A 12,002-nucleotide genomic window follows, 5' to 3' on the forward strand; every position below is an offset into this window, starting at 1 on the left:
AAGCCAGAAAGTTATGCTTACAAGGAATAATTCTGAATGGGAGATTCTGCAAATTCACAATTACGCCAGTACGATCCTTCTACCTACAAAAAGTGACACCAATTTTGGTGAATGGGGGAGAAGCTGGTCTGAATCTATTATGGCGAATATGGGCAAAACTAGAAAGCATATTTTGGAAACCAATACTAAAACTGCCCAGATGTACGCCAATTGCCGCAGTAAGATCAGAACTGGGACTACAATCACTATACAGGGCTGTGACATGGAATTCTTCAGCCCTTCTAAGGAAGATCTCAATACATGAACCAGTAGACGGCTATAAAATTCTACCCCCACATGAAAAGGGCAAAAGTGCGGTTCTGCTCAATAATTGGAAAGAAAACTAGACGCAACAGTTAAGCAATCTAGACTCTTCACTCGAGGAACTAATATCAAATCTAAATCGAGTAAAAGAAAAACTAAAGAGACAAGATTGGATAAAAACGAGGTAAACGCGGCTTTCATTCAGATCACAAAAAAACGCATCTACAGAACATCGGAAAAGAGATACAATGCTGCATTACGTGTTGAAGTTTCCAGATAAACATTTTCGGGACAGCTTTATAAAAATAAGACTCAGGGTCTATCCTACTATCGAGTTTCTGCATAATAGTGGGAACCGTGGCTTAATGAACGGTTCATGCAGACTTTGCAACAAACAAGACTTCATGGAAACAACAAAACACCTGTTGCTTGAATGCACAGCAATGGTGCAGGAAAGGTCTAGATGCTTGAGCTGTTACATGACATAATTTAAAGAAAAAACAAACAATGACTAGTGGATCGATTTTGTACAAGGAAGAAATTTGCGATGTAAATGTGCCGGAATCAATTTTTTAGACAGCTTAATGAAGTCGCAAGATCTGAAGAAAGAGTAGGACACAGCACAGAAATGGCACACATGAGCAATAATCAGAAGATAAATGCTGGGCAAACCTAGATGCACGCATTTTTTCAGACTCAGAGAGGAAAAAGAATGAACTACGGACACAAAGTTAATGGGAGAATGATGAAATTTGTAATGTGTAATCAGTTTATTTTTGTAAAACTAACTCAAAACATTTTTAAAAAGAAACTATCGTGCGCAAGAGAACACAAGCACGGCAGGTAACGAGTTTAGAGGCAGTAACTAAGAAATCCACCATCATAGTTGTATTCCACTCAAAGCCTTTGCTGAGTTTAAGGATGCCTAGCCTAGAGACTCAAAGTAGTCCTTGCATGCGACTGATGTCACTGAGAGAAAGAGAAGGCAGAACTTCTGCAGACATATAAACCAGAATTTTTCACTTGGACCTAGTGAAAATCGCATGTACCCTTGCAAGTGAGATTCTAACATTAGTGCCACTCTAGACAACATTCCACCATGTGTTACAGTGCTGGCTTTATCCAAACTTAAGTTCCATAAAGGTGGCGGACGCGATGAGGGTAAGAGCTTAGCCCTTCTAATCAAAAGAAATGCAAACTATGAATGCTTTTCCACCTTCTTAGATGGAAACGCCCTGCACTGACCTCACTGTTCAGTTATCCCTTTTCCCCATTACAAGCCCGATACATTATCTTTATCCTTCCGCCTGACACGATTACCTGACACATTAACAGTGAAGCTGAGTTGGTCACTGACTGCATCGCAGGTGTATGTCCCAGTGTCCGAGGGATGGGCGGATGAGATAACCAGCTTTCTCATCCTACCATCTGCCTGGATACAGATGGCATCTTGTGCGACCAGTTCCTGCCCGTCCTTGAACCAGCGGACGTGAGCATCAGGACTGGAGACCTCACAGTCCAGGACCACAGGCTGGCCTGATACGAGAGTCTTCTTACAATGCTCCTCTGGCATACGTGCGATAGACACCTGTGGAACTGAAAAAGACAGCAAGCATCACAGACCCGCCACAGTTATCCATAATCCAGACAACAAGAATAGCAACATAAAAGTGTGGGGATAGGAGATCTGGAGTATGTATTCACAGGGACATTACACACCATTCACTCACACATGACTGCAGACTCATTTTACCTCACATAGGTAGGTACCATACTGACTCTCCACTCTCTTGCGACTTGCAACACTAACATGGTCCTCTGCCTATTCAACTAACAGAAGACGCTTTCAACGTATGTCTGTACATATAATACAAATAAAAAACAAAGGAAGTTGTTTAATTACTTTTAGTAAAATATGTATTTTTACTAGCTTTACTCAGTGCATAGAGGTTTGTACTTCGCAAATTACTTTTTTTGGTAACTCTTTGTTTTATATTGCTTACTTTTGCTTAATCTTTGCTTTGGACTTAACCTTTCTGCAACTTTTTAATGTGTACCAGGTCATATTGTTTAAATCACATTTGGCAGTGATAGAAATGGCATCGGCTCTGGGCTCCTTATGCAAAGGCTAAGGCAATGAATTGTTGGGTAATAGCGCAGGCACCTGTTCATCGGAGTCATGACCTTCTTACCTCCAACACTGAGGATGGCTGAATCCCGGACACCATAGGCGACAAATGTTATTTCTGCCCCGCTCTCCTCCCGTCGCACTCTCCGGATCAGAAGTGTGTGAAGAGTCCTGCGATGCCGTAAGGAGCACCTTCCACCCTGCTGCTCCTCGTCTTCGCCTAACTGCATCCCATTCAGGAACCAGCGGCCAGTGACAGATGTGGAAAGTTCCAGGGAGAACTCAGCATCCTCGCCCTCCTTCACCACAAGGTCGCGCAGCGGGGTCTGCACCTGAGCCAAGGGAACTGGAAGAACAGTGATGGTGAGGCTGGTGAAGAGCATCATGTGCTGAATAACAAGCATGATCTTGCTAAGAGATCCCCCAGATCTCACCGCTGCACTGAGCAGTCTCACAGAGAGTGTCGTACTATCATGTACATCAAAAGGATCCCTTAGTGCTACCTTAAACAAGCGACGCCAGGATGAAAGGATATGACACAGGACTCAAGTCTACTTTATCATCTTAGATTCATGGTGTGGTATATCTGCCTACTCACAGTGCTCTTCCTTATGCCATGAGTGTGCTGGCACCAGGGCTCCATATAACATTTTTTTTATTGTACTCCCAATCTGTGAAAAGTTAAGTAAAATGAGCTTTGTATGAGAAGCGAGTGTTTTGTAAGCGAGAAAAAAATGGTTTAAATGTAAAAGACAAATGTTTTGTTATACACATTTCTGTACACCTAGATATTCATGCACATTAAAAGATACCTTTTTACCTCTTCAGATCAGGCAGTAACAATGGTAGAGTTTCTTCCTGTGGCTTTGTGTACTACTGGTTCATATATCTATGGAGCTGTGTTGGTGAAAACTGGGCGACAAGCTCCTATGTGTCTGTTTTCTTTTTTTGTTGGTAGTATTTGTACCCCTTGTTTTTCTTTTTTTGAGTGTTTGTCTATTTTTATTGAGTAAACGTGGCTGTTACACCCCTTATCTCTAGGGCTGGCTGGCACTTGAGGGATAGCCGAGGCACGCCGCAAAGCACACTTGTAACTCACCTGCATTCGCTTCTGTGATGGATTATTCTACCTTGGACAACTCAAATCCCGTTACAGCATCTGAAGGCGCTGCCATGGTCCTCCAGCAGAAGCGCCATTAGGGGCTGCCTCGTGGACTATGGCAACAGAGCCGGTTTTGGTATCTGGGGCATGCTGGGATGGATGAGGGCGTGCTGTGGTTGCTGCAAGTGGGGGGAGGTCTTCCTACCTGGTTTCTGGTTCTGGGGTGGTATTTAAGAGGGAGAACCCATGCGGACGCCCTCTTTTCTTCTTGCTGCCGGCCCGCGCTTATCCTCAAAGTTTTCCCACCTGACCCTTTATGTCTGCTCCCTCGCTATGTCATTTGCAGAAGGATAATTGAATGTAGCTTGAGTAATTAATGTGTTCCTGGATGATGATTTTATGTTGCCACTGTTGACGGGGACCCACAAAACGGATTATATATAGAAAATGCAAATCATGACCAAGAATGTTGATCTGACCGTATCTATGATTTTGCTAGCTAGGTGGTGGGTTGAGGGGTCCACTCGCGTCCTATAGGCCAGCCAAGTGAGGAAGGCGGGCGTGGCCCCTCGGGTGGCCCATTGGGTGGTTTTTGGACCATGCTTGGGCGTTTTGTTCTGTCCGGCTGGACATGACATTGGATTTTATACAAGTAACCCTGGGGCAGCCAGTAGGCTAATCAGGCAGCTGGAGGGTGGGCAGGGCTGGTAGGGTGAAGGAGGTCATGGTAACCGCCAATGGTTGATGTATAGAGCTGTGGGTCCTCGTCAATTTTGATAAATCATTTCTTTGAATAAAATGCATCCTATTTTACCACCAAAGATTGTGTCATACCGTATCATCTGTTTACAATTAAGTGTTAGCTTATGGAGGCATGGACTGTTAGGAGTGCACCCCTATGGGATTGCCAAAGAAGCATACCAGAAGACTCTTGAGCGTTCTATGGCAAAAACCCTTTCTTGTCTGAAAGGATGTAACGATAGTTCCCCTGCGAAATGCCTTTTGTATTTGTCCCAATCTTTAAATATGTAATTCCAATGTAAAAGGCTAATACTTCTCTTTGAATATATTCTTCTACAGTGCAAAAGGATCCCAGCATTGTCACACAATTTTCTGGTTGCATAATATAAATGCTTGCCTAGCAAGCCTGGACTTTAAGCTTTAAATTGTGGTTTGTTGGCAAACAATTTTTCACAAAACCAGAAATCTCGGTAAAAAGCGTTCAACATTTCAATCCAAAAATCTGCAGTTTTTATCTGAATATATGAGTCGCCATACAACAGAAAACGAGAGAAAACACTTGCATCGAGTTTAAAATCGAAGGTATGCTGAAGAATCCAGGTCCAGCACAGAATGAAATGGGGGGCATGCAGGGAGATAGTTATGGGGGTGAAATGATTAAACACATTTTCCTTACCAATCAAATCTATCAAGAAAAATCCAGTAATATTCCTTTCTCTCCCATACCTCTATCCCCTTTAAGGCCTTCCCAGTCATAGGCCAGTGGCCGGCCTCAAGGCCAGGCATAGGAGGAGGTAGGCCTACAGGGTGCACTACACTAACTCATCACTCATTCAGGCACTCAATAACTAACCTGGCACCCCTGAGATGTGTCCTGCATGCTGCTGCACGACTCATCAAAGGGCTCCACAAATTCAGCCTATCACATTGACCTTCAAGGAACTGCACTGGCTCCCGCTGCAAGCCAGTACCATCTTCAAATCCTGCTGCATCATCTACAAGGCTGTCGCCCTGAACTACGCAAGCACTGAGAAACTCAGCACCTCCAGAGGTCTACGACCCACCAGAGGTAAGGTCATGTGCTGACTTGAACTCCACCAGTGCAACAAGGAAAGAACCAAAAGACAAGCCTTCTGTGTTTAAGCCCAAAGACCCTGGATTCTCCTCTCCATCAACACTAAACTTGCCCCCTCACTTCTACATTTCAGGAAGGAGCTCAATGCCCTCTTCCTCAAGGAATTGCTACACTCTAACACCTAGATCCACACACCCCCAACTTTAGACCCTAGGTGACACTGGGTGATCTGATCCCCACTGCTTCATCCCCTGATTGCTTGTAGAACCCTTGCTGATAAATTGCCCACCCTTCCTCGCGCCATTGTTAGCTCCCTTGTATCTCTGCTTCCCTCACTGTGTCCTTCCTGATATGATTTGTAAAGTGCTCTGTTGCTTCCAGAAGCTAGGTGCACACTCAGTAAATACCCTAATAATAATCATCGTACTAATAACAACAATTAGGTACAGAGAAAGAGAGAGTAATAGAGAGAAACCAGAGCAGAAATACCAATATAAGATATCAACTGTTTTAATGAATAAACACTATTCTTTTTCCTTAAATGCCAGACTATTATGCAAGTCTATGCAAAAAGGACGAGCAAGTTCGTCCTTACCACATGTTTGAATGTAGCCAGCACATAATTGCCAATGTAAGTAATGTCTAGTTAGAACATCCCTTTTGGTTACCAGCATTAGCACACCATTGCTGATGTTCATTAATGCCCATTTACAACACTATTGACACTTTCTGTAATACAGCGTTAGTACTTAGTGGCTGGTGTCCATTCTATTAAATTAGCCCGCTACTGCCCGGCTTTGAATTTGATTCCAACCCAGCAGTTTTCACCTTCTGCTGTTGGTTAAATAAAAAAAAGCAATTCAAATCTCCCTGGACTTGGGGCTGTGCGGGCAGAGGGTGAAACCAGCAGTGGGCACACCATTCAAGACTCTCGTCTCCCAGTGCCTGTTATTCACTTGAGGTAGACTGTATTTGGCTGGACTGTCGGGACCATCCCACTGCAGTCAACCTGCAAAGCAATAGCAAAGCAATACCAGGCAAGTCCAGGAGGAATCACTGGCAGCATTTCACTCTGGAAACTTATATTTGGTATTTTGATGAACTGACTACAATAAATGAAGGAGTGCAAGGATGATTGGTGCTTTTAAAATCCCTGCTCAGCAACATGCTACTAGAACAGCAGCGATCTGCATCATAAAGCTGAAACAGACACAACATGAATGCCACACCTCCTTTGCCTCTTTAAGGTAGCATGGGTGAAGACATGCTATCCTCTTCAAGAGGATGTGACCCTGCATGGAAGCCTCCAAAACAACAATAGTATGGTGCATACAAAATAAAAGAAATGTCCAAACACGGTTCCACAAACAACTACACATATAATAGACCTTAATACAATTTCCACTAAAACAAGACTTTCATTAAACGTAAAGGGCAGACAAACTATTAAAAGCACCAACAACTCACCCCTGCTATCACATATACTAAGAATGCAGACTAATGGAACAGGGCACTCTGGGTACTGAAGAATAAGGACTGGCAGGTAAACAGTCTTTTCAAAAAGCCATGAATGTGTCTTTTAGGAAAAAAGTGGGATCTTAAATGTCAATAGTGCTTCTCTAGAACAAGGCTAGAGGGTGGAAACACTGATATATACCATCTTATGTTATTTCAGGGTCTCAATAGCACCGATCCGGACTTTCCTGTACTTCAAGTCAGGTTACAGTTAGCGAGCTGGCTCAAATAGATTCAACAAAGTGATGCAGTGCAACAAACAGCAAAGGCTAGTGGCTCGAGGAAGCTTGGAACAGATAGGCGGCGTTGAGTCAGCCTACCTTAAAGGCTCAACAGGGTCTCGATGTGATGAAAGTGAAGATTCAGCATCAAATGCGAACTGGCTCCACTGGATGCAACATAGTGGTGCATTTCGGCAAACAGCAGTTGCTCATGGCTCAAAGAACCTTGGAATGGTTGTCAATGATCGGGTCAGCATAGCCGGGAGGCGCTTGAAGCAGTTTGAAGTTCAGAGAGTGTCAAAGGCAGCTCTATTGGGTCTTTGCAACAGCTCAAAGGGGTGGTTTGGAGCACTCACAATGTCTCAAGAATGCAGATAGAGCCAAAGGGTCCCTGAGGAAAGGTGAATCCATCCTCTGCCCAGCTCTGACAGGAACATTGCCAGGCCAGGCACACTTCAGAGGCAGAGTGCTGAGTACCAGTGCCCAGCAGCATTCAGGCTTTCCTCCAGCAGGTCACTTCAAATGTTCCCCAGAAGCGATTACTTAATGGGTCTGCACCCTTCTTGGAGGTCTTGTCTTCATCCAATGGATGAGACTTTGAACAGCGTTTACCCCAACACGGTTCCAGTGAAATCGTCTTCAAGTATGTCTAAGATGGTGCCAAGATGATTAAAAAAGGATTCTTCAAGATGATTCTTTCAGATGGTGCAGAAAGATGACTCCCAGAAGGAGGTGTCCCCCCCTCATATAGTAACTTTGCCACTGTGGATGGGTCCATTTTAAGCCTTCGGTAAGTAGCCAGAGAACAAGTTACTTACCCGTGCTAATGCTCTTTCGACTGGATGGTCATCCGACATATTACTCATTTTTGATATTCAAGTCTGCTTGCAGCTTGCTTCTGAATTTCTTTTTCATAGGGTCGAGCGTCGTACAGTGTCGAGTCTTGGTTCTCGATGGCCTCCGTAGCGTCCCTCGTGACGTGTGACGCGACGCTGGTATATGAAGCACGCAAGCTGACCGTTAGCTCAGTTCTAAGTTTTTTCCCTCCTTTAACTTGCATGCTGTGTCATAGGAGGAGACAATCTTGACGTTGCGAGAAAGGAAGATGTAAGACAGGGAAATTCTAGGCAGGTAAGAGGGGATGGATGGGTGGGTGATGAGGAATACACGGGAGGAACATCCAGTCGAAAGAACGTTACCACTGGTAAGTAACTTGTTCTTCGAATGGATTGTGTCCACCCACGTATTCCTCATCTTTGATAGACTCCCAAAGCACTTTGACGTAGGTGGAGGGTGCCAAGAATTTCTTATTTGTTGATATTATGGAGGACAGCCTTGCCAAATATGACTTCCTTTCCTGAAAAAGAATCTACACAGTAAAATGTACTGAAAGTGTGAAGGGACGACCAGGTTGCCGCTCTACAAATGTCTCACAACGGCACACCTCTTTCCAGAGCTGAAGAAGCAGCCACTCCTCTAGTGGAATGCGCCCTCAAACCTACGGGCAAATCTTTGCCTGTTAATGAGTAACAATCTGTTATGCACATTACAATCCATCTAGAGAGTGTTTGTTTTGTGACTGCCATGCTTAGTATTTGGCCAGCATAACCGATGAAATGTTCATCATCTTGGTGTATACTTTCAGTCCTCGTAATGCGGTAGCTTAGTGCCCTTTTCGGGTCTAGACGATGTAGTTGATGTAGTCTCTCCTCCTCTTTAGATGGTTGAGGAGTAGGGTAAAAAGATAGCAGTACAATATGTTGTGCTAAATGAAACTCTGACACAACGTTCGAAAGGAAAGATGACCTAACTCTTAAAATGACATTATCCTTGGAAAAGGACGGAAAAGGTTGTTTGGAAGATAAGGCCTCTAACTCACTTACCCTACAGGCAGACCTGATAGCTAATAGAAAGGCCATTTTCAAAGTGAGCATCCTCAGAGGACACAAATGTAAGGACTCAAATGCAGCTCCCATAAGACTTCTTAATACTAGATTTAAATCCCAAAATGGCACGATGAAGGGAGTTGGCGGAAACAAATTGGTTAAGCCCTTGAGAAATTGAACTACAATCGGCACTTTGAAGTATGACCCCTCATCTGGAGATCTTTTGAAGATTGATAGTGCCGCTAAGTAGTCTTTCACTGTGGCCACTTGCAACCCAGAAAGAGTCAGGTGGTGCAAGGAAGACAGAACACGGGGAAGCTTACATGTGAAAGGATCTAGTCTCTTTTCCCGGAACCAGCTGCAAAACCTATTCCAACAGCAGCGGTACAGGGATTTAGTTGCTGGTTTCCTTGCAGAAAGCAACACTTCCATTACCTCTTCCGGAAGGTCCCAATCCTTATATCTTACCCTTTCAGACACCAGGCGTGATGATTGAGAGTCCTCATCTCTGGGAGAAGAATGTGACCTCCCTCCTGCGAGAGTAGGTTCTCTCTCTGGGGAAGGCGAATTGGAGGGTCGATGGCCATTCCAGATGGTCTGGGTACCATGTTCTCCTGGCCCAATCCGGAGCAATCAGGATCATGATTTTTCCAAACTTCTTCAACTCCCCAATGACATGAGGAATGACGGGTACTGGTGGAAATGCATGCAGCAGTGGAAACTCCCAGTCCACGACGAACGTGTCTCCTAGAATTCCTCTTTGGGGAAATTCCCTAGAGCAGAATAGCTCGCCCTTCCGGTTGACATTGGTCATGGATAGATCCACTTGAGGGGTTCCCCAAAGGGCGAAAATCTCCAGAAGGACTTCCTGAGCTAGTTCCCACTCATGTGAGATCATCCTCTGCCTGCTCAGAGCGTCCGCCGCCATGTTCTTTTCTCAGGCTAGATGAACTGTCAGAAGAGTGATTCCTTCTCTCAGTGCCCATAACCGGACCTGCATTGCCTCTCTGCACAGGGGCAGTGACCCTACTCTCCCTCTCGTGTTGAGGTAGCGCATGGCCACTGTATTGTCTGTCATTATCAGGACACTCTTCCCCCATATTGAGGGCAAGACGGCCATTAGCGCTAGTCTGATTGCCCTCAGCTCCAAAAGGTTGATATGGAGTCTGGAATCCGACTGAGACCACATCCACTTATTGAAAGATCTCTCATGAGCACTCCCCCTCCTGTGAGGGAGGAGTCTGTCACAACTGTCGTTTCTGACCATGGTTGCCAAAAGGGTTCTTTCTCATCACATTCTCCAGGCTGGCCCACCACAGGAGATCCTGGGTGACTTTTGTCAGGACCTGGAGAAGGTCTGCCATTCTGCCAGAGAACTGAGACCACTTGGATCTGAGAGCCCATTGAAGTGATCTCCTTCTCAGATGGACCTATGGCACCAGAAAATGCACGATGCCATGAGGCCGAGCAACCTTAGGAAGTCGCAGGCCGGAAGACTTTGGGCACTCTGAAATTTGTGGACCATCTGCAAGAGATGTTGAGCCTTTAACTGAGGTGGCAAAGCATTTCCCGCAGCTGAATCCAGGACTGCTCCAATGAATTGAAGCTTCTGTGAAGGTGTAAAGAGGGCCTTCTTGAAGTTCTGGGAAAAGCCCATCTCGTAAAGGAAGTGGTAGGTGTGACTGAGATGATTCAGAGACTGTTCCGGCGAAGCAGCCCTGATCAACCAGTCATCTAGGTAGGGGTAGAATGTATCCCTTCTCTCATTAGACTTGCTGCTACCACTGCCATAAACTTGGTGAAGACCCTCAGGCTGAGGTTTGTCCGAATGGCAGAACCCGAAACTGATCTTGAGAACTGCCAACAATGAACCTCAGGTACTTTCTGTGCTTGAGATGAATTGGCACATGAAAGTAAGCATCCTGAAGGTCCAATGACACCAACCAATTCTGAAGTCAAAGGGCCTGAATAATCTGCAAAAGGGTTACCATCTTGAACGTGTCCTTCCTGAGGAACTTGTTCAAGCATCTCAAGTCCAAGATGGGTTTCACTCTTCCGTCCTTCTTGGGTATCAGGAAATAGGCAGAGTACCAACCCTGCTTTCTCTCCGCTGCAGGTACCAATTCTATTGCACATTTCTCCAACAGATGAGAACCTACTGTTAGAGGAGCAGATCTGAAATCAAGGTGGATATGTATTTTGGGAGACCATATGGAGGTCTTTTTAGAAATGGAAGGCAGTAACCGTCTGCTACGGTTTGTAGCACCCATGCGTATGAAGTTATGCTTCGCCAACTCATGACAGTCTGCCTCCTACCACAGACTTGTGGGTGAGGGAGTCCTTTTGCTGTACCACCTGCAGCTAAGGGTAACTCTGCGGGTGTTGAACAGGGATTACTTTCTCCTCTACCTTCACGAGGGGCTCTTCTTTGACCCCTTTGTGAGAATTGACCTCTTCCTCTAGAGATGGAGGAATAAAAACAAACAGGACGTCCTCTCCATCCTTGATTTGAAAGTTGAGATTGTCTGATTGCCGCCCCTAATGATTTTGCTGCAGCTCAAGACGCTTTGCAGTGTTTCCAGGGTACTATCAGCCTTCTCACCGAACAGGGAAGTCCCGTCAAAAGGCATGTCAAGCAAACGTGCTTGGACATCTGCAGAAAATCCTGATTTTCTTAGCCAAATTATGCACCTAAGCACTGTACTTGCAGCCATGGAACTGCTTACTGAATCCACTGTATCCAGGCTGGACTGCAAAGATTGCCTCATGGCATTTTGTTCCATCCTGTATTAGGTTTAAGAAACCTTCTCTTTCTTCGCCCTCCGCAATGTGTTCTGCTGCAAGAGCAGCTACACCCCAAAAGGTGTGAGTGTACTTTGCTAAGGCACTGCTAGCATTAGCTGATTTTAATACCATGCTCCCAGCACTTAATATTCTTTTTCCTAAAGAGTCAATTCTTCTATCTTCCTTATCCTCTGGAGCAGAACGGTAAACTGTAGCTTTTGAAGAAGCTATTGCTGCCTGAACAACC

At 45.0% G+C, this 12,002-nt stretch overlaps 1 protein-coding gene across 3 annotated transcripts in view; it reads right to left on the minus strand.

The window, feature by feature from the left end:
- The window catches only part of OBSL1 (obscurin like cytoskeletal adaptor 1), a 1,294,044-nt gene that overhangs the window by 840,044 nt on the left and 441,998 nt on the right, over positions 1-12,002 (minus strand). For all 3 annotated transcript variants that reach the window (XM_069616948.1, XM_069616946.1, XM_069616947.1), the window contains exons 6-7: positions 2,496-2,777; positions 1,624-1,899 (exon numbers count right to left, since the gene is read on the minus strand). In XM_069616948.1, coding sequence (XP_069473049.1) covers positions 1,624-1,899; positions 2,496-2,777 — 558 coding nt within the window. The remainder of the gene's footprint in view (positions 1-1,623; positions 1,900-2,495; positions 2,778-12,002) is intronic.

The sequence above is a fragment of the Ambystoma mexicanum genome, chromosome 9 (assembly GCF_040938575.1).
Source record: "Ambystoma mexicanum isolate Mex_15411 chromosome 9, UKY_AmexF1_1, whole genome shotgun sequence".
In the NCBI taxonomy this organism is placed as follows: domain Eukaryota; kingdom Metazoa; phylum Chordata; class Amphibia; order Caudata; family Ambystomatidae; genus Ambystoma; species Ambystoma mexicanum.